Source organism: Lissotriton helveticus, chromosome 1_1, assembly GCF_964261635.1.
Source record: "Lissotriton helveticus chromosome 1_1, aLisHel1.1, whole genome shotgun sequence".
In the NCBI taxonomy this organism is placed as follows: domain Eukaryota; kingdom Metazoa; phylum Chordata; class Amphibia; order Caudata; family Salamandridae; genus Lissotriton; species Lissotriton helveticus.
The window spans coordinates 889,588,909-889,612,903 of NC_136057.1; the positions used below are offsets into that span (position 1 = coordinate 889,588,909).

Consider the following 23,995-nt stretch of genomic DNA (forward strand, 5'->3'; position numbering starts at 1 on the left):
GGGTCAATGGCAGATCCCTCTCCCTACGCCACCCGGAGCACGTGGTTGTGACGGACGCGTCCCTCCAGGGCTGGGGAGGCCACATGGGAGAGGCGGAGATCAGAGGCCTCTGGTCTGCGGCGGAGTCCCGGCTCCATATCAACCTTTTGGAGCTGCGGGCGATCCGACTAGCACTGAAGGCATTCCTCCCCTCTGTCCGGGGGAGTGTAGTGCAGGTGTTCACGGACAACACCACCGCCATGTGGTACTGCAACAAACACGGCGGGGTGGGGTCGTGGACCCTATGCCAGGAGGCTCTGCGCCTCTGGCAGTGGCTGGAACATCAGGGCGTGACCCTGGTGGTTCAACACCTGGCAGGTTCTCTGAATGCCAGGGCGGATGAACTCAGCCGTCGGTGCATGATGGATCACGAATGGCGTCTGAACTCGGACGTGCCGCAAGGCCTCTTTCACCAGTGGGGAGAGCCTTGGTTAGATCTATTCGCCACAGAAGAGAACGCGCAATGTCATCAGTTCTGCGTGTTGGAATTTCCAAGGCAGCACTCGCTAGGAGACTCTTTTCGTCGCGAGTGGAGTTGCGGTCTATTGTACGCCTTTCCGCCTATACCACTTCTGCCCAGAGTGCTGAAGAAGATCAGGCGCGACCGGGCCCAGGTTATCCTTGTGGCTCCGGACTGGGCACGAAGATACTGGTATCCCGAGCTACTCAGCATGTCAGTCGATCCCCCGATTCATCTGCCTCTTTGGGAGGACCTTCTGTTGCAGCAACAGGGGACGGTCCTTAACCCGAACCGGTCCATTCTCCTCCTACAAGCTTGGAGATTGAGCGGCGGCAGTTGAGGTCATTTGACTTGCCTCCTGGAGTCTGTAATATCATTCTGGCAGCCAGGCGTCCCTCCACAAAGTCGATATACGCCTGCAGGTGGAACAGATTTGTGGCATGGTGCACAGCAAAGGCTGTGGATCCCCTCAATGCCCCTCTCTCTGAGGTCCTTCTCTTCCTTCTTTCTCTTGCCCAGCAGGGCTCTGCTCTGGGCACTATCAAGGGCTACCTTTCTGCCCTTTCAGCCTTTCTCAGGCTGCCTGATCAACCTTCTTTGTTCAAATCCCTTTATTGTTAATAGATTTCCTAAGGGCATCACACACATGTTTCCTCCTGTTCCGTTTGTGATGCCTCAGTGGGACTTGAACCTGGTTCTTACATTTCTGATGTGCGCTCCCTTTGAGCCGCTCCATAACTGTCCTCTCCGTCTTCTTACTCTGAAGACTGCTTTCCTGGTTGCCATCACCTCTGCCAGGAGAGTGAGTGAGCTCCAGGCTCTTTCTTCCACACCCCCTTTCCTCTCTGTTCATCCGGACAAGGTGGTGTTGCAGACAAGAGCTTCTTTCCTGCCCAAGGTTGTCACGGCCTTCCACATCGGGCAGACCATTACATTACCCACCTTCTTTCCGCCTCCGCATCCCTCGAAAGAGGAAGAGAGGCTCCACCGTCTGGACCCAAAACGTGCGTTCTCTTACTATCTGGATCGCACACGCCAATTCCGGGTGGATGACCAACTCTTTGTTGGTTACGTGGGCGCTAAGAAGGGAAAGGCGGTGCACAAGCGGACCATCTCTCGGTGGATCATCTTGTGTATCCAAGCGTGTTACTCCTTGGCTAAGAAGGAGCCCCCTGTTGGATTGCAGGCTCATTCCACTCGGGCCACGGCGACTACCACTGCCCCCGGCCGAGGAGTGCCCTTGTAGGACATTTGCCAGGCAGCTACGTGGGCCTCGCTGCACACGTTTGCACGACACTACTGCCTGGAAAGCCAAGTCTGGAGGGATGGCTTCTTTGGCCGTTCCGTCCTCCAGGACTTTCTGGTGTGATTTTTGGTTCGCAGACCCACCACATGGGTTGGTATTGCTGGGGTATCTATTCTAAGGAAAGGAATCTATCACTAACGTGTCTCTTTCAGATGCACAAGTTACTACTTGTGTAACGATATATCTGTAAGAGACATTAGTTAGTGATAGATTCGTCACCGACCCACCCATCCTCCCCGTTCTGCGAACCGATATCTAGGGTTAAGGTCACCCCATTTTAGGGCCCTAGTTTCATGGCACCAGTGTTGGTTCTATCATGGCTCTGCGTATCTGGCGCGGAAAAGCTGTGCATCAGAACTGACGTCAGCGCGCATGGGCGGCGTCTAAGTACTCCGACGAAGTCATTCCGGCGCTAACGACGATGGACGCGGAGCCGCGGACGACGCCTGCCGGCGTGCAGGGGTATTGCTACGCAAAATTTTACGGATCCAGTCTGACGCCTGGGGATATTCTAAGGTAAGAAATCTATCACTAACTAATGTCTCTTACAGATACATCGTTACACAAGTATTAACTTGTGCGTCTGTACCAAGTCTGACATCCCTGTCTGTATAGAATATTGAGACTACTACAGTGCCGAGTCCACTTACCCCATATTTCAAGCACATCAGACTGTTCAAAATGATACATAGAAGATGTACTTATCATCTAGGAGGGAGAGGAAGGTGTGACACATGAATTCTTAGCATGGCTCTCTTGAATTTAAGGGTCATAGTCAGAGGTGGGACAGAGGCTAATACTAACTACAGGGAAAAAAACTGCACGGATCCGAAATTGCCTTTGAGGTTTGAAGGGAATCCTCTACAGTTACTATTACAAAACCTCCTGGTCGAACAGTTTCTGAGATTTAGAAGGAACTGTTCGGAACTACCAATCTTTGATATGCAGGTCATGTAACTCAGTGATACATTAAATGGGTGTAGGCTAAGAGAATGATAAGCGCTAAAAAGGGGACACAGAATAATGGAAGGCTTCTTAGAAACATTAAAAAATACCTACTACTCGCATGGCATGCACACTTGCAGTTGAACTTGATGTCCTTGAACATACCACTGCCGTTCTAGAATAGAACAAGTCGTCTTTGAGCACCCATTACCTCACTCCACTTAATACACACCAGTTGCAATATGACCACCATAGAACCTGCACTCAAAACACATCTTTAATAGCTTGTAGCTAATATTAGATGAGGAAGCATTAATAAGTGGATATTCTCTACAGGACTCTATAACCTTACACATACCCCTTTGTATTTTCACAAAAATACAAGTTCCTTATGAATATCCGCACCACAGGCCGCTAAGCACAAACTAATTTCAATATAGCTGCCACAGAAGCCATAGACAAGAGATGCCCGTGGGTTGTGTTACCCACAGGGAGTGATGCTCTGCTGCACTGTTGTGCAAAAAGAACAATTGATGGACAGAATGCTGCCAGGCCAGGTCCTCCCTGGACCGGAAACGAGCTTCCTGGGGCTGGTTTCAGGGTTTCATCCCTCATCAGCAAGGCTAGCTTGATCCAGTGGCATGGAGAGCGTAGGGACCCACGTATGGGTATACCCGTTCCACTCAGGTGACAAATGCAAAAAGAACAATTGATGGACGGAATGCTGAACAATGTCAAGCATTCACCCCCAGCATAGTGAGCAAAAGGACAATTGATTTAACCCTGATCTCTTTGACTGGGATTGAATGTTTGTTTTATTCAGCATTCCGTCCATCATTTGTTGCCACAGCGTTACCACACTATTGGGGCAATCCAGGAACTGGAAGAGTCTCCAGCCTACGATCTTTCTTAAACCGAGCTCCGCTCCAAATTTAAGCAGAGATTGGACATAGACCCTCTTGGTATGGACTTCAGAGAACACAATTTAAAAGTTGAGAATTGTTGGCCGAGCTCTAAACTGGTTATGGTGTACTTAAGCCCTTACACATGTACGCTAACTACTCAAAAGGCCAGCCTAGCTGATAGTATATTGAACATGCATGAACGCACAAACGTTTTGGGAAAACTATCCAGAAATAGGAAGCGGGAATAAAGTAGAAAATAGTTTGACCCCTGGGGGACGCTGCATAGATTAGGGCCTGAACATCCGGTTTCGGTTGCACACTACTACTAGATCTGATGCCACATTGCTGCTGGACTCGTAACTCTGCCAGCAATGGAAATTACATGATATTGAGGGAGTAAAGTGTCACTGAGTACTAAACAATGACACTCGCATTATGGCCACCCTACTCTAATTTTATGCATACTCATTTTGAAGACTTATGTAACAAATGAATGCAACATGAAGCATCAGAGGAATATTGTGCCACCAGGTTTAACTAAAATAGGATGAAGTAGCGTTAGACGACAAGATGAAAGCCTCACTGCTGCCGAGTTGTTGCAGTGAACATACACACACTTGCTACAATATATGTATTTTGTAACATTGTGATTATATGTTCGAGGCATATGAGCTGCAGATTGTACACTTAGCATTAGATCGTCACCTGGTGTGGGGCTCGGATGATTGCATGTTATTGTTGTCTTGGAAGAAGTCTTTGTAGTCACGAGATAGGCGACTCCTCCCTTGGACGATAGTGCGCATGGGCATCGGCTCCATCCTTAGATTGTGTTTTTTCCACCACTGGGTTCGGATAAATGTTTTCCGCTCCGGCTAGAAATATACTTTCCCAGCACTTCAAAGCGCAAAAAACTTCCCAAAGCTCTCCAAACTAATTTCGATACCGACTAACATTGTCTCGACTCCATCAGCTCGATTCCGGTCGTCGACGCGGGCCGTTGGGCCTATCCACTCCGTGAGGCCTACACCTCATGGAAAGGACGCCATTCAAGAAATGCCCCGGGTGTGGAGCAAAGATTACACGCAGTGAACATCACGAGCTCTGCAATCTCTGCTTATCGCCAGAACACGACTAATCCAGCTGTACAGCTTGCGCGTCCTTTTGATCCAAGAAAACCATCAGAGATCGGAGGGCCCGTCCACACGACATGCAGAGATTAGCTCCGGAACCGGTGGACATCTTCGACGAGGAGGTTCTGCTCGAACCTGAAGAAGATTTAGATGATCTCCAAATCGTATCAGAGGCAGACGACTCAGATGACTCCATACCTTCGGGTCAGCGCGTGAGTACTACTGCCCCTGCACCACAAACAGCACCCAGAATGAAGGCAAAGGTCAACACTCCGCCTCCGGGGCCCAGTCGCGACCAAAAAACCACTTCGACAGCCCTGTCATCGAGCCCGGCTCCGAAGAAAATAACTAAGCCGTCCGGTTGCTCAGTACCAAGCAAGCCGGATGTGCCGATCCCACCAGCCCCTTCGGTACCAAAACCGAAAGAAGTCTCGGCTCTGAAACCGTCGACTTCTAAAGACAATGGTAAGAAGCCAGCGTCGGACACCTCGAAGCCGACGAGACCAGCTTCCACTCCGAAGACAGCGTCTTCGGTGCCGAAACCAACAAGGCCTGATTCCGACACGTCAAAGCCCTCGAAACAGCCTACGACACCGAAAACAACACCTTCAGTGCCGAAAAATACGCCAAAGGACACTGTGACAACTCCTAAGGCTAACGACAAACCGCAACCTCGTCCGGTACCGCAAAAATCAGCGCCGACAAAGATTCCACAAGGAGAAGAACTTTTTCAGCCAGATCCTCTGCAAAAAAAGATCTACATTGACTCAAAAACAGGTCATGTGTCCACTACACCACACAAGAAAAGGAAGGCAGATGAAACACCCACACCTGTGGTTCCTGCCAAGAAGGACAATGCCACATCCCCTATGCACCCTTCTTCACCTATACTTCCTTCATCTCCTGTTCCTCCTAACAATTCACCACAGATGTCTCCTTCACATTCGCCTCCTTTATCCTCACACTCACCTCAAAATGATGAAGAGTATAGTTTAGGAAGAGGGATAGACACAGATGAGCCTTTCCCATTCCTTATAGATGATACAGACTGGGAGTACCCAAACCCACAGGATACACCAGATATTCCTGACCCACAGTCATACCCATCAAAACCTTCTCCCCAGAGGATAATATTGATTTTGGGCACCTATTGAACAGAGCTGCCATTTACCATGGGGTCACTATGCATTCTGATGAGGCAGAGGAAGAATTTCTATTAGACACATTTGAACAATCGCAAAGATCTGTTCAAACTCTTCCTATGATCAAAGGGGTCATTAAACATGCTCCAGAAATTTTTTAAGATCCTGTACGTACTAGGATTTTGAAACCTAGAATTGAGAAAAAATATAGGCCTGCACTTGCAGATCCAACCTACATAAAGGACAACTACCATTAGATTCACTAGTTGTGTCACATGCTAGGAAGAGAGCAAACTCACAAACTTCCGGCGAGGCACCCCCACCAGACAAAGAATCCAAAGTCATAGATGCCTCAGGCAAAAGAATAGCTGCTCATGCTACCAACATATGGCGTATAGCTAATACACAAGCCCTCCTTTCCCGATATGATAGGGCTCTTTATGATCAGTTAGAGAAACTGCTAGAACATCTACCTGACCAATATAAAACACAGGCAAATGATCGTATACAAGAAGGCAAGCTTATTTCTAATGCCTCAATCAAGTGTGCACTAGATGTAGCAGATACTGCATCTAGAGCTGTAAATACTAGTGTCGTACTTCGAAGACATGCGTGGCTACGCATTTCAGGGTTTAAACAAGAAGTACAAACCACCATTTTAAATCCTCCATTTAATCAAAACCAATTATTTGGACCAGAGGTAGACACAGCACTTGGAAAAATGAAGAAGGATACAGACACTGCCAAATCTATGGGAGCTTTACAGTCCACACAAACTAGAGGTTCCTTTCATCGCTCCTTCTATAGAGGGGGCTCTAAACAAACTGGTGCAGACAATACAACGTCCTTCAAATCCAACACACAAACAACCTCTAACAAGGGATATTTTAGAGGAGGATATAGAGGGAATAACAACAAAGGAAGAGATCGGGTTAACAACAGTAATTATTATTATATCTGATTTTGTAAAGCGCTCAGCTACCCGTAGGTTTCCCGGCGCTAGGGAATAGAAATAAAAGAGGACAACGAAAGTTAAGGAATCGGTTACAGAGAAAACAACCAGGTTTTCACACCTTTGCGGAATTTGATATAGGATGTTTCAGATCGCAGAGGGATGGGAAGCGAATTCCAGAGCGCAGGTGCCAGGTGGGAGAATGAGCGTCCACCGACTCTGGACCGCTTAAAGCGGGGAACAGAGAATCTGCAGTGAGTGGAAGATCTAAGGGTGCGAGAGGGACAGTATTGCTGGACTAAAGTGGAAAGATATTGGGGGGCTTTTCCAGCTTTGATACGGTGCATGAAGCAAAGTGCTTTGAATTTGGTCCTAGATTCTATGCGCAGCCAGTGAAGGCTACGCAGAGAGGAGGAGACTGAGGTTGTTCTCGGTAGGTTACAGAGTAGACGGGCAGCCATGTTCTGAACTACTTGGAGCTTCCGGGTGACCTCCTTACAGGCACCCAGAAGGAGTACGTTGCCGTAGTCCAGCCGCGATGTCACTAGGGCCTGGACCACTGACTTCTGGGTGTCTGGAGGCAGCATCCATGTGATCTTCCTCAGCCACCTGATGATGGTGGTGCAGGTGGCCGAGACCTTGACCACATGTTGTCTCATGGATAACTGATTATCAAAGAGGACCCCCAGATTGCGTGCTGAAGTTGCTGGGACTGGTAGAGGTCCCATTTGCTGAGGCCAATGTTGCGGGCCCCAGAGAGCGGAATCCGGCCCAAATAGGAGAAGCTCTGTTTTATCGCCATTTAGCTTTAGCTTGTTAGTCAGCATCCAATTGGCGATGTCAGTGAGTCCAGAACAGAGAGAAGAAGAAGGGGAGTGCTGATTAGAGGAGAGAGAGAAAATAATTTGGGTATCATCAGCATAAGAAAAAATAGAAAGTCCAGCCTGTTCAGCAAGAAAAGCAAGAGGTCTGACATAAAGGTTAAAAAATAAAGGACTGAGAATAGAACCCTGGGGAACGCCATACGGGGAGTTGTGAACAGTGGACACAGAAGACGGGGAGAAAACCTGGAAAGTGCGATGAGAAAGAAAGTCAGAGATCCAGGCGAGGGCGGGGCCGCGGATACCAACAGACTTCAAGGCAGACAAAAGGATGCCATGGGAGACGGTGTCAAAAGCGGCACTCAGATCCAAAAGGATGAGTGCCACTGTCTCCCCTTTGTCTACCTGGCGCCTGACTGTCTCCGAGACTCCCAAAAGGGTGGACTCCGTAGAGAAGCCCGCCCGGAAACCAGACTGAGAAGGGTGGAGAACGTTTGCTGATTCAATGTAGGTGGTGAGGTGACGATTAACATGTTTCTCCAACACCTTTGAGAGGCAGGGAAGCAGGGAAATGGGTCGGAAATTGGCTGGGTTGCTGATATCCGCATTAACTTTCTTCAGCAGTGGAACCACCATCGCATGCTTTCAGATGTTAGGAACCACTGCCTCCGTGAGAGATGCATTCAAAAGAGCCAAGATACAGTCCAGAGGGACAGAGTCTAAATTACAAAGAATCTGGGGAGGCATGGGATCCAGGGGAGAGCCGGATTTAATCTCTGCCAACAATTTCAGGAAAACGGGCATGGAGATACATTCCCATTTATCTAATCGAGGAGGAGAAGGTCGTTCAGGATCATCCTGTAAGGAGAGTTGGTCATGTTGCTGGAATGGTGGCCTAGTTGAAACAGAAGATGAAGTATCAAAGCCCGCGTAGATGTTATCAATTTTTGATGTAAAAAACTCTGCCAAGGAATTACATTGGTTGCTATCCAGGCAGGGGGCTTTGGGGGCACATGACATACCCGATAGTTCCTGAACTGCCTTAAAGAGGGCTTTAGGACGATTCTGAGCTTTCTGTATCGTATCGTTAACATGATTAGCCCTGGCAGTGTTACATAGAGTGTGGTATTTCTGTAGTGCAAATTTGTAGTTCGCTTTATCTGCCGACAGGTAGTTGGATCTCCAAATGCGCTCTTAGTAATCGAACCTCTTCCGCCACAAAACAGTGACTTCCCTCTGCTCCCCCAACAGCATCCACTCCTGTGGGGGGCAGATTAACGCAATTCCTGCCTATCTGGAACTCCATCACAACAGACAAGTGAGTATGACGGATTATCCAGTATGGGTACTGCCTAGAACTTACAGCAACCCCTCCACACATACCGCCCAGGCAACATCCAATGTCTACAGAACACCTTACTCTGCTCAAGCAAGAAGTGCTGTCACTTCTACAGAAGGACGCAATACAAATAGTTCCTTTACAAGAACAAGGAACAGGGGTTACCTCGCTGTATTTTCTAATTCCCAAGAAGGACGGGACACTAAGACCAATTCTCGACCTCAGACCCCTCAATCATTACATACAATCAGATCATTTTCATATGATCACTTTACAACAAGTGCTCCCACAGCTGCAACAAGGCGATTTCCTCAACACTAGACCTGAAGAACGCCTACTTTCCCTTTCCTATACATCCTGCTCACAGAAAGTATCTAAGATTTGTACTGGAAGGACAACATTATCAGTTTAAAGTCCTTCCATTCGGAGTGACAACAGCACCACGAGCATTCACAAAATGCCTAGCAGTAGAAGCAGAACATCTCAGGAGACAACAAATACATGTCTTCCCTTATCTAGATGATTGGCTCATAAAAGCCAAATCATCCAATCAGTGTGTTCAACACACACAGCGGACAATTCAAACATTGCACAACTTAGGGTTCACAATCAACTACGCCAAGTCGCACCTGCAGCCCTCTCACATACATCAGTATCTAGGGGCTACAATAAACACGTCTACGGCTCTAGCGTATCCCAGTCCAGCAAGGATACAGAGCATTCAAGCCTTAGTCACAGCCTTCCAACAGCAACAATCTCTGCAAGCCAGAGTGTTCATGAGACTAATAGGCATGATGGCATCTTGCATCTTCATTGTGCCATATGCAAGACTACAGATGCGTCCGTTACAGGAATGTCTAGCACAACAGTGGAACCAGGCTCAAGGTCAACTAACAGACCTGGTGTTGCTAGACAGCCGCACACATCGCTCTCTGCAGTGGTGGAACACCAAAAACTTGACAAAAGGGCGGTTGTTCCTCGAACCTGTTCCACAACTAGGACTCACAGCAGATGCATCCCTAAAAGGATGGGGAGCCCATCTCCTACATCATACAACTCAAGGACAATGAACGGTCAACAAAAATTGTTCCATATCAATCATCTAGAGCTGCTAGCAATATTCTTAGCACTCAAGACTTTCCAAGTACTAGTGCAGAACAAAGCTGTCTTGATCCGGACGGACAACATGACAGCCATGTATTGTATACAAAAACAGGAGGGTGGACACTCTCTACAACTGTCCCAGCTCGCACAGAACACTTGGAGATGAGCCATTCCACAGAACATATATCTGTTGGCAGAGCACCTTCCAGGGGTTCAAAATCAGATAACAGATCTGTTGAGTCGGCAGACACATCAAATTCACGAATGGGAACTACATCCGCAGGTTCTTCAACCATTCTTTCGCAAGTGGGGTCTTCCAGCCATAGATCTATTCTGTTCTGTTCACACACAAAAACGCAGAATGCCCAACCTTCGCCGCCAGGTTTCCACACCCGCTGTCCAAGGGCAATGCGATATGGATGAGCTGGTCAGGCAGATTTGCGTACGCTTTACCGCCAATACCACTAATACCATTAGTAGTATGCAAGCTCAGACAACAGTCTCTCAAACTAATCCTATTAGCTCCCACATGGGCAAGTCAACCGTGGTTCACCACACTGCTAGAACTATCTCTAGTTCCACACCAAAAGCTACGACTTACTCCATCCCTGCTAACGCAGAACCATGGAGACATCCAACATCCAGACCCAAATCAATTGAATTTGGCGATTTGGCTCCTGAAGTCTTAGTTTGTTTATCTTAACCTACCACCAGACTGTATGAACATTATTAAAGAGGCCAGGAGACCTACTAGAGCTTGCTATGCTGGTAAATGGAAAAGATTTGCCATTTACTGCAACAATAACCAAATCGATCCCCTGGATGCTTCCATCCAGAATATCATTTGTTACCTTTTACATTTACAAAGGTGTAACTTGGCATATTCATCCATAAGCCTACACCTTGCAGCAATTGCAGCATATTTACAAAATAGACAACATCTGTCTCTTTTCAGAGTGCCTGCAATTAAAGCATTTATGGAAGGATTAAAAGAATTATCCCTCCCAGGTTGCCACCTTCTCTAGTATGGAACCTAAACGTTGTTCTTACAAGACTCATGGACCTCCTTTTGAGCCTTTACATAAGTGTGAACTGCAATTCCTCACGTGGAAAACAGCTTTCCTCATTGCCATTACCTCTCTTAGAAGAGTAAGTGAAATACAAGCATTTACAATACAAGAACCATTTTTACAACTACATCGTAACAAGGTGGTTTTAAGAAATAATCCAAAATTCCTTCCAAAAGTCATAACTCCTTTTCATTGAAACCAATCTGTAGAGTTACAGGTGTTTTTTCAAAACCCAGACTCTGTGGCAGAAAGGGCTCTACACACATTAGTTGTTAAAAGAGCGCTTCTCTACTATATAGATAGGACTAAGTCTTTTAGGAAAACAAAACAACTGTTTGTGTCTTTCTCTCCACCTCATAAAGGCAACCCCATCTCTAAAGGTGGGATTGCAAGGTGGATTGTAAAATGTATACAAATATGCTATCAAAAAGCAAAACGTACATTAACAGTTACTCCTAGAGCGCACTCAACACGCAAACTAGGAGCCTCTATGGCTTTGTTAGGAAACATCCCCCTAGAGGACATATGCAAAGCAGCAACATGGTCTACAACACACACCTTCACTAAACACTACTGTGTTGATGTGCAAGCCAAGCAGCAAGCTGCAGTAGGCCAAGCTGTCCTTAAAACTCTTTCAAACCACTGCAACAGATACAGGTGACCACCGCTAGGGGAGACACTGCTGCACAATCGATGCTAAGTGTACAATCTGCAGCTCATATGCCTCGAACGGAAAATGCTACTTACCAGTATGCATCTGCTCTTGGCATGTAGAGGTGCAGAGTTGTACACGCCCTCCCACCTCCCCGGGACCTGTATCTGTTCCAGTTTCATCTTACTTAGATGCACACGCATGGACATCTTTTTTCTTTACTTCTATTAACTCCATCATTTCCCATCATGGCGAAAAACAATCTAAGGATGGAGCCGATGCCCATGCGCACTATCGTCCAAGGGAGGAGTCACCTATCTGGGAGAGGTGTGGCGCCGCGGCCAGGGCGACTGACGCTGGAATCTGGGGATCAGGGTTCGATCCCCGGCTCCGGCGGCAGGTTAGCCCAGCACCATGCGACTCTGGGCAATAGCTCGCTTAATCTTCCCGACGGCCCCCAGCGCCTAGAGACCCTAACGGGTGATTGTGCGCTATACAAATGTGGATTATTATTATTATTATTATTATTATTATTATTATTATCTCGTGACTACAAAGACTTCTTCCAAGACGACAATAACATGAAATCATCCAAGCCCAACACCAGGTGGCGATCTAATGCTAAGTGTACTACTCTGCAGCTCTACATGCCAAGAACAGATGCATACTGGTAAGTAGCATTTTCCTTATGGAACCGGCGCCGTATGGCACAGGATGGATCCAGAGGTCATATTGACAGGCCCTTAGGCGCAACACAGATACTACAGCTAGGCGAGAGTCGTGGACACCGCTTGAACAGTTTGACATGGAGTGACCATAGTATATTGGTAAAGTTAATGTTTTGCAAATAGTCTTACTTTTTTTAGGTACTTATTGAGTTAGAATTCACAAATAAGTTTAGTAATTTACCTTTTCTCCCTTAAACTTGGGATTAGAAGGAGGCAGAGATAGTTAGAGAAGGGTAGACTCATTTTGCAGAAAACCCAGGGGTATGTTAGGATACACCGAAAAGGCTGAAACAGGGTAAGTAAAGGAGCAACCCTAATAGTTAATCTCCCAAAACTCCCTAGCACTTGCTTATAATTTGGTATAGGACAGATAAGAGTAACAATAAAATCCGATTCCTCTGCCCTAATACAATTTTAATAGTCCTCTTCCCTCAAAACAAAAATACCTCCAGGAATAAGTTTTTTAACGAGTTCCGGATATGCCACCTCGCTCTAGAAGGGTGCTGTGATGAAATCTCTCACCCAGTGTGAGTAAGGGAAACATCCCTTTTAGTAAATTCTTTAAAAGGCAAATGTGACTTCAGCACAACACGGTTGTCTGCACAGGAAAATTAAATAGGCATAAATAATTTAGAATAATTTCCTTACCTACTGTTGAGAGAGCCTCTGTCTAGAGATTTAGGTTTCTTATCGGAGTTGCTGCATGTGACCGGATCTTTAACCCTTTTCTCTCTTAACAGATAGTTCAGTGTGATTTCATCGCGAGTCATAATGATTCCGCCTATGGTCAATGCCCAGAGTAAACACTTTGAAAAATAAGATACATCTCTTGATCCACCAACTAGAGGGACTAATAATGCAAAGCTTGTGAATATAGAATTGCATGACACTGCAAAACTATTGTTAAAGGAACATGTCTTTATATATATATGAGCGTGACCAAGGGCTTTTGGCCCGAAACGCGTCGCTGGTTCTGTTTTTGTTTTAAATAAATACCATCTTGCTGACTCTGCTGGTCCGGTCCTTATTCTTTGCTGGCGTGGAGGCGGTGTCTGCGAGCGCAGAGCAAGCTGAGGAGGAACTTTCTTTTCATATATATATATATATATATATATATATATATATATATATATATATATATATATATATATATATATATATATATTGGTAGTAGCACGTTATCCTTTGCAGCTTCAACAGGTTTCCACTTTGATATCCTGGAACGTAGCCAGTGTTTTTCCATCAAAACTCAGGGCCCTGGAACCCCTCAGCGAGCCAGTCTGACCCTGGTGTCAAGGTAGGCTCACTGCATTTCCCTCCCAGACATCAGTAAGCGGAGTGGCCACATCAAAATTATTTTGTCTCGGTCTAGTGAACAGGGACCTAAGTAACCCAGGGGCCTGCCTCCTGCCTGACTTCACTCTGATGTAGCCATGCTTTCCTTAGCAATTGCAGCCACTCCCTCGCCATTTACTCTAAATCACATCTGTAGCAGACTTCACAAACACAGTGACAATTTTCATAATGCAAATAATCTGTTCCTTTAAGGTAATTTCTTACGTAGCCTAGCTAGCACCTTAGCAATTTCGTCAGGTGTCCTATGAAAGGTTTGTTTGAGTGAGGCAAACGCCTCTTTTCGTCTACGAGCATGCCACCCTTGCTGGGGAATCTTTTACAAGTAATGCACAAAAGCCTATGGAGCAATTCATTTTAAAGTTCATTTGGTAATTTGTAGCTCTAAATCATCACTTCCACTTTCTTTAACTCCAAGATTTGAAAATCCCTTACTTCCAGTGAGCTGCTTAAGGAGTCTCAAAAATGTCTTCTCCACAGCACAATATAAGTAGCACCTAGAACAAATTGTTGCCCCGCCATGGATTCTGAAGGCGATGTCGATGAGACATTAGCTTAGTTAGCCTTTTAGGCACTGACAAGAATTGCATAAACTACTCCATAAGTCCAAGTACTTAACATTTGGCCTGAAATATGGCTTGAAAAGTTCAGTCCGTGGGCAAGACTAAGCTAGACTCTGACATTCCTCCTTTGTTTTGTATTCGACAAACTACATAGAATAGGGGATGAATTAACTCGATACACTGGCAAACATTAGAAATCTTTCAGTTGCAGCTAGACCGTTATTTCTAATTCATGAACATATTCTCCTTAAACCAAACAATTAAACATTTGACCACACAAACACATGAAGTCAAAGGCCTCATACAGCCATGTGGGTCTTAAGTATGGTACTAAGAGATTAATCTGGGGCGTTAGTAATGAAAAGGTGTGGAAAAAAGGTATTTTATTCTCGGTATATTAAACGTTGGAATGATCTCTGCAGAGGAACAGAAGAAACTATCATTACATTTAGAAGGTATTGTTCAAAAAGAAAGTGACACTGTATTGCTGTTTAATTGTTGAAGATGTTTTTTCAGTCTGACTGTAGTAAGTTATGCTCCAACACGAGTAGAATTGCATAGAAGATTTATTCAGGAGCACAGCAGGATATAGACCCAACGCCTGCTGACCAGTCTGCAAACTGACCCAGCAGAACCCTGAGCCTAGCAAGTCAGAACACTAATTCTAGAATCAAAACAATACATAGAGAGGAGAAGAATCATAGAGAGGAAATACAGAAAGTAACATAAAATAAGTTTACAACACTGACATAGTGTATATCAGACTGTAACTGGAACATAAGCAGCTCAGGACCGTCGTTCACTCCAAGTGATACGGGCATGCCCAGACTTGGGTCCTATGCGCCCTGTGTCACTGGAACCAAGTTATACCTGACTGATGAGCCGAACCTAATCAGGGCAAAACTAGTCCTCTGTTGCGGTTCAGGGATGCCCTGGCTTTGCAGTTCGGGCTGCACTGTACCCATTGGAGCAGGGTCTAGACTGATATGCATATTTGGAGCAGGGCGAAGAGTAATTTGCATATGGCTAATCCAAACTGAAGTGGCATGGTGTGCAAAATAATTCCATCCTTCACTTTTTTGTATACTTTAGTTAAAGGAACCTTTGTCCTCTTTATTTACAAATCTGTGTAAGAGTCTGCAAATAAAATGCAAAGATTACAAATGTTTATTTTTGGTTAGAAAACCGTTATAGTGCAATTTCTTATTTTTATTTGATGTGAAAGGAAAGTGCTCAGCAATTCCATTAGACCATCAGGAATTATCATAGCAATCATCAACATTGATGATTTCCATGACTACTCTTGCGGTTAAGAAACCTGTCCTTGTATTACATCGATATATGTTCATTGATTCATGTGTGACAGCAGAATATTTCTTTAAAATGATGTGCATACTTGAGCATGTTCTGCCTGAAAGAATCGGAGGTGACTGCAGTGAGATTGCTTAACATGCCTTCTAGGATGTGTCCTAAAGGAGTAGTAGTGCTACTAAAGGGAAACCGTCATAATAGTCATTGAGTTACCAGCCTCATGGTTCAGAGGTGACATATTGATACAAGAGACTCAATAAAAGGTTAGTATGTTACAAATACATATAATTTCTGACTTTAAAGCAGTAAAATCATGGATTTTGTTAATTGGTAACAGAAGTTGAACTAAGCGGGCTTTACAAAAGTATGCTGGTTTTATACAATTTAGTGAGTATGCCGATGTTTGTGAAGCAATGGTAAAGACTTACTGAATTCCCTTATTTTTCAGCTTCAGTTGGATCCTGTTGATTTTAAAGCAACTCATTTAATTTTCCATACTATTACAAAATGTCTAATGTCAAGAGACAGATTCTTGAAAATGAGAGGTAAGCTATTTCTCAAAGGCATATTTTGTAAATGTTGGACAAATACGCCTGCTTAAATCAAATATTTTGTTTTCAGGTATGGAAATCTTGGGGAATCTCTGCAAAGCTGAAGATAATGGGGTTTTAATTTGTGAGTATGTGGATCAGGATTCCTACAGAGAGATAATGTGCCATCTCACTTTGCCGGATGTTCTGCTGGTAATATCGTCCCTTGAAGTGCTATATATGCTCACAGAGTTGGGTGAAGTGGCCTGCATGAAGATTGCTAAGGTGGAGAAAAGCATAGGTGAGGAAAAGGTTTTGATTTGCTTTAAACACGTCACATGTTGGAAGATGCATAATCCTAAGCATTTAGCTCTAGTTACTCAGTTAAAGTAGCGTGCCCTAGGTGAAGCATTCAAAGTCATGTTGTATTTTATTTCAAACAAATATTTGGTATTCAAGTTGGCAATTTAAATGTAAACTCGTACCTTACTGACAAAATGCAGTTACCATCAACAAATCTGTCTTATTACATCTATATGATATTTGGTGGATTGGCTTGCATCAGCGCTAACTGTTGTTCTTTAGTACTGTTGAGTAGTGCTGCTGGTCGGCCACCCTTATTTGAAATATTAATATGCTCTTTGAAAGTGCAAGGATGGTAATTGATGCTAACTGATTAAGACTACAATAATTTGATCAGGATATTTAACAAGTTTTTAAAATACATGCAGTTTAACAGAAGTTTTGTTATTTTGTGGATCAACGTTCTGAGCTTAGCCACATACGTGTTAGCAGATGGAGGCTACTGAGTTACTCAGAAAGACCTGAATTGCTCACTAAAATTGTGCAGTAGCACCACAATGAAAAAAAAAATAAAACGCTGCAGCTGTTTGCAGTAAATGTTTACATTCGTCAAGTGGCCTCGGAGAATAATTGTAGGTAACGGAGACAGAATATGATGTTATACTGCTCTGTGCTATTGCAGCTTTCGTTCTCGGAAATTTTAATTTCAATCACTGATGGAATGATGAGAATGATGCCTTTTTCACAGAGCTAAATTAGTTTTGGGGATTCCCTGGTAGCTCTGTTCCTCTCCCAATGAAGGATTGGTTGGGAATGGAGCTACATGATGATTTGCCTTCTACTGTACTGGACTGAATCTTTCATAGATTTACCTGCTTGAATGACTTCCCGGTGTCAGGCTGGGAATCCTTGTAGTCCGTATTCCCAATGCAAGTAATAGCATTGAAAACACCTATTTGTAGGTTGAACATCGGCTAATTGGGTGAAGGGACTTGAAGCTCCAATCCTCCTCAGTCATCAGCTGTCAGATTTTCTACTGCATGTCTATATGAAACAGGGAATCCTTTTGTCCTTTTCTCCTCCAACACCCTCATGTACACCTTCTACAGAAGATAAGAACTTTGTTCTGGCATGCAGTCTTTTTTTATTGATTTATCAAAGATTATTGCCAAGACATTCATTTCTGTTCTCTTTTTAAGCAATGTTCTTTGTGTTGAGTGGGGAAGATCTTCACTGAAAAATCCCACATCAAATGCATACATGTTAAGGGTCTAAAGACTGCCTCATTTGTGGCCCATCTTGGGCAATGATTCTCAATGATATAGAGAGTCATCTTCTGCAGACTTTGAATCGTGGATCTCCAGGGCAATTTTCAGAGAAGAGAGCAAATGCTAAAAAGCTAACATTGTACTTTGTCAGTTCTCAGGAGATTGTTGCAGGCACAGACCCTTTTGCGACCCCTGCTAAAGGAACTCTCTGCGGTTGCCATGAAAAGGCAAGCACCAGGTCATAGTGGTGTCTCAACTTAGGATTCCAAAACCAAATTGACATCTGATTATTTTGTGCACTCCTTGTCAAAGAAGACTTCTCTACCATTAAACATCTCGCTGTTGATGTGATCGGGCAAAAGGTCCTTAACCAAATCCTTCTTGTTGATAACTGTACTGGAAGTGAGCATTGGCTTCTCTCAATCAACAGCAAAACTGTTGAGATAGACTTAGTTAATGACGAGCACAGCACCAATGACAACTAATCTTTTGGGGAAAGCAGTTTCTCTGCCAACTAAAACTTGATTGACAACGAGCATGCCGCCAATTATACTTATCCTGTTGACGAAATGAGATATGCACTGGGTGAATACTGTTGACAACACCCACATTGTCAAAGACCAAGGTCACACTAGCGGTTGACTGCCAAACCTTAAAGGAAAAGGGAAACTTAGATGACGATCACAGCTTTGGCTCCGGCCATGTAGACATTATTTTAGATCTTTATAATGGCACTTACATTAGTAATTGCCTCATGCGCCAATCTCACTGATGCTGGTATCTTTTGTTTGTGTTCCCAATTCGATAAAGCCATCTAAACAATTTTTGGATGACACTTCTATTCTTCCCTTAGTTAAGGTGAATACAGCCATCACATCAGTGACCGAAGTGGCAGTCAGGTTTCAAGCTGTTCAAATGACTATGTGCTGTCTGATGCAGCTTTGCAGGCAGACAACCCACATGACCTCAAACATTCATTACATCCATGGTGACTCAGAGGAGATAGATGATTGCAGTTACTAAGAACAAATGTATTATGCCAGGTTTCCTCCTTAGACTGCAAAATTAATCGTTTGAGGTGCTTAGATGGTGCAGTTACCTGTGAACGTCTTCAATTCAACGAAATATTGGATGGAGGAGTTTTAGACCAGACAACATCCAGCCCCTCCAGACTATCTTCCATAGGCTCTTCCAACAGATTTGCAGCCATTACCAGTTCAGCCAGTGTAGGTAACAACAATGTATTATTCCATGCTATCTCTTCAGATACTTTCTTAAAAAGGGGCTAGTAACCAACCACCTTAGTTACAAGAAAGAATGCCGGTCAAGACTCTGCTTCTGATGGTAATGATGAATCAACCTGCTGGCAGGTGGACATGGTTCCAGTAGGACCAGTAATGGGATAATCTAGTTCCTGTTTGTTGGGACAAAAAAAACCTCGGCATGTTAAGTGACGTTCCACAAGTGCCCAACTGCACTGTTACCTGGATCCTTAATGTTGATTTGTTTGTCATAGGTGAACATGGATCATGCGTGTGCGCCATGACGTAGACTGGTCTTACAGATTGCGGTCTTGGTGGGCCTGGAGGGGCACCCAAAGTGGTGCCCTCTTAGTGGTGGAGTGCTACCGCTTGCAACAGGAGTCAAGAAGCAGAAGTGCTGTGGAGACATCATACCGTGTGGTGATCAGTAGTAGTGAACAGGACCTTTTTATCCTGCTTCACTTGAGTGAGGCCTTCAGACTCCCTCCCCTTTTTAAAATGTACCGCTGCTGTGTGCTTAACTCACCCCTAACCCACATCAGGTAAATGTGGAAGGACGTGGGTGATGGAAACGTTCTGAGTGCATATGTGCTCGCAAGAAGTACACTACACAAGTGGTAAAGTGTGGTACAGTCGTGCATGATAAATGTGTGTATGCTGCCAGTGTGGGTTTTTAAAATAACACTGGTACAATATAGAAAGGCTGCAGTACTAAACAGTGTGCGGAGACTGAATGTGTTTGCTGGATGTAATTATGCTGTGGTATCATAATACATGAGGATAACAGTGCTGTGCAGTAAGTGTAATGTTAATGTACACTGAGTGCAGATTTGTATATTGCTGCATTCATGTAAGCTGGAAGGGGCGTGTACGGCAGGATGACTTTCTCAGTGCATTTCATAGGGCTCTTTGATTTAATGATAGGTCACAAGGAAGGGGCCTGGACACATCTCTGGAAGAGAGAGGTGGGACTGATAATAGAATCAAAAAGTATAGGGCTGGAAGCCCAGGATTAACATTTTGATGCACATATCTGGAAGCGGGGGCTGGCCATCGAGAGGACTCCAAGTGTGAGGAATCTGCTTTTGCACCGATCGAGCAGTAGCCGATGTGCTGGATTTATAAGGCGACCTCCGTGTGCCACAAGGGTCTGCTGGGGACTGAGACAAGGAGCAGGGGTTGTGTGGAGGACGGGTATGCACAACCTTGTGGTGGGTGGCCCCATGTGCTGGAGAGGGGGCCACCATGAAAAACTATGCCAGATCAGCGTGACCGGACTTGTGAGTGCCGTGGCGGTGTCCCCTGTATGCCAGGAGGGCTGCAGGAGACGCTATGGCCAAGGGTTCGGGCAGCTGCCTGGGATGGAGAAATTACTGCTGTGACCCAAGTGGGCCCGACCCCCTGACTGCAAACTGCAACGAAGGAAGGCCTAGGAGCAAAGGACATCACCAGAGCCCCATCAGGGCAAGTAGATCAATCTCTTTCCCATTCATCTTGTGGAGGGAATAGTAACTTACTGTGTGATCACCTTAGCAAGATCAACCTCGATTGCTAGAACCAGCCAGTAGTGTTTTTCCATACCCTGCCAGTAGTGTTTTTAGGGGGAGATAGCCTGCATCTGCCAGTGCTGACGCTTTTGACCGTGCACATCCCAAATTTGTCGAACTGGAGCAGGACTTTGCGGCGCTGCTAGGGGTTCCATACGACTGGAGCGGGCAAGCCATGAAATGGGCCTTTGAGGCCCCGGTGGACATGCTGTGATCAGTACTGCGACCCGATGGTCTCTTGTGACTAAACGTCGGAAAGAAATCAGAGGGGAGAACTCTTGGGTATTGCCTAATTGTTTACATTCCCTGCAAGTAGCCATCAGTGTATGGGGAATAACATTAAGCATAAGCCTGTTGCATGAATGTTAGTCGGACAGATAATGGTCTGAGAACTACTAGAGCCGCATCCTCAAGGGGATTGTGTTATTGCTTTTAAATGTTGTTTACCTTTGCATGTACAGAATTAGAATTAAAATGCTATTTTTTATATGAATACAAGCATTTGAATGGACATTGATTTATTGTTCGCGCTACTTGCACGTTGAGTTACTAGTTGTGTTCACGGATCGGTATCTGTGCTCCCCCCGGCCCCCGAAGGAGCCATTACTGCTCATCCGACACTACCTAACTGAGAGTCTGGTTCAGAAGAGGTGCTTGAGCGCGATCCATATTAGGCCGTGCCCCGGGACATCGGGATTAAAAGGCCTCTGCCACCACAAGTGGGCCCAGTAACTCCTACTTACCTCCTGGCCCACTGAAAGCCTGGAAACCACATCTAGAGTTTCGCCATCTCACGATGTCTACAGATTTCAGATGCTCAGTGACGGGACGTCACAAATGTTTGCTTGACCTATGGCTTATTCAATTGTACTGGCAAGGCCCTACTGTCCATAAGGAGGATTATCATGCATGCAATATCTGAGTTTGAAAAATCATAAAAATGTTACTAGACCTACAGATCTAGTAATTGAAAAATGTACTTGTCCGAACTGTATTATACTTGACTTCTGCCTCTGGAAGCTGAGCAAATGTGACAAGATAAGATTTAAAGGCATCCTTATTGCTTATTCTCTTTGCGAGTAATAAAGAGGCCTTTAAGTCTTGTTACTTTGTCACATTTGCTCCGCTTTCAGAGACGGATGTCAAAAGTCAGTTAGTCTTTCTACTTGCCAGAAAGGGTGAGTAGGCCCTAAAAATAGCTCGTCCTGATTAAATCTGGCTCGCCATATCGAGCGGGCGAGTGGATTTTTTGAGCCATGAATATTCACCTACTTTTCCTGCTCTGATTTCCTTGTTAAAGCACCAGTGTGACCTGTAAACCTGAGAAAACTGACTCTGCAATATCCGCTGCTGCTAAAATGATCTCTGAATCCAGCAAGTTTGTTTGTTGGGACAGACCATGAGGGCAGTGATCTAGACACCATGGAAAATGGGAATGGATTGATGTCAGGTACATATTTGAAATTACCTAATGCTTGCACCATATTATATAGGCAAATATGTTTCTGACAGTTGGCGGCTAGAGTGGTATTAAGGTGAAACAGCAATATGACTGGATGTTTTACAATGAATGAAAGGGCCTTAATAATGTAGATGGCAGTCGTATGCCCAAAGAGGTTCGTTATCAAAAGGTTACACAAGGCAATTCACGATCCTACAGACAAAGATGATATTCATGTACACAACCATCTTCCCAATATTGAAGGCTGTAATCAGGAAGTAAGACAAGCACGTAAAGGCAAGGAATCCTCATCCATTAAGTGCCAAGACATGCCTTGTCAAACACGTCTTTGCAGTCTGTCTGCCCACTCATCTCCTATGCCAGTAGGAGAACAATTCAGACATTTATAGCAGTTGGGCAACAAATTACATCCAATTGCAGGGTACTAGATATTATGAATCATGGAGATTCCATAGTATTCCTAGCAAAGCAATGAGCAACGCCCCCAAGAAAAGAGCTTCACCTACATCTAGAGGCTGTATGGTCAGAAGTTATAAAGCTATTGCGAAAGTCCTCCATAAAACCAGTGACGAAAGCTCAGCGACAACGAGAATTCTCTTCAAGTTTCTGTCTAATATGCAAAAAGATGGAGTTGTTTCCCATTTCAGACTTAAGAGCACTAAACCGATTCGGTGACCTCACTTCTGGATAGCCTTCAAACCATACACCACAATGATCTTTCTAGAGTCCGTGGACCTAGAGGATGCACAATTTCATGAGCCCATACATCCAAGGTGTTGAAAATAGCATTTCCATCGGTCCTCAAGTCAGCACCCAGGGTTTTTATGAAGTGCCCAACACCAGTAGCAACACATCTGTATTGTCTAGGTGTGCAAGTCGTTCCATATCTCAACAGACTGGCTGATTAAAGTTCCTTTAAGAGGACAAACTTTCAGTGAAGCACTTTACCTCATCAGAAAGAAGTCTGTGCCTAATCTGTCTCTTTGGTCTTTATTCTAGGAGAACCCGTGTATAAACACTCTAGAGACTTAAAACCCCCAAGAAAGAGGGCAGTAGTTAAAGTTAACTCACGACATCGAGACATCATCCCACATTACGGTTAGGAATAACATGTTATTGGTAATGATTTAATTTTGTATCCCATAAACTCCACAATGTCACTGAAATGGAAATGCTTCTGTTTCGGGCTGCTTCTAGAAAGTTGATCTGCTTTCAATGCATCCTCATTCAATTTTACTGTACCTCCTTTATCTAGTGGACTCCAGTGCATCTCGTGGCCCAGCTTCTCTCTTCTTAACTAGAGTAGTGAATGAATTTATATATTTCATACATTTCCTTTTCTATAAAAGTACATTTCCTTTTCTAGTAAAAGTTTTAACTGCTTTGAAGCTAAACCCAGTTTTGTGATCACTTACGAAAGACCCGATTGAGTTTAGCCGTAAGATCTCCGTTTAGATGATCTCCTGAAAATTCCTTTTCTGTTAGTGGTAACATCAACAAAGCATTACAATGAAATACATTTGTTCTCTATTAAGCCACCTTTTGGCTTAATAGCTTAATTTTGGTTTGAAAAAAGCAAGGTTACACTCAGCAGATTCTTGAGGCAACTTCATTACATCTCATTGAAAATATTCATTTAAAGCATCTTTTGCAATCTTTTGCTTTTGCAGGAAAAACTATACATTATTTAGAGTTGAATGACTGTTTGAAATTTTATATTGGCAGTGCAAAAAAACTCTCATACTGATTAACAAAGGGCTGCCATCTGTCATAACAGGACATAGCATGCAAGACCTCAGTTTA

At 44.5% G+C, this 23,995-nt stretch overlaps 1 protein-coding gene across 1 annotated transcript in view; it reads left to right on the forward strand.

The window, feature by feature from the left end:
* The window catches only part of ARID2 (AT-rich interaction domain 2), a 1,386,754-nt gene that overhangs the window by 687,068 nt on the left and 675,691 nt on the right, over positions 1–23,995 (forward strand). The window contains exons 9-10 of the mRNA XM_078675715.1: positions 16,269–16,365; positions 16,442–16,651. Coding sequence (XP_078531841.1) covers positions 16,269–16,365; positions 16,442–16,651 — 307 coding nt within the window. The remainder of the gene's footprint in view (positions 1–16,268; positions 16,366–16,441; positions 16,652–23,995) is intronic.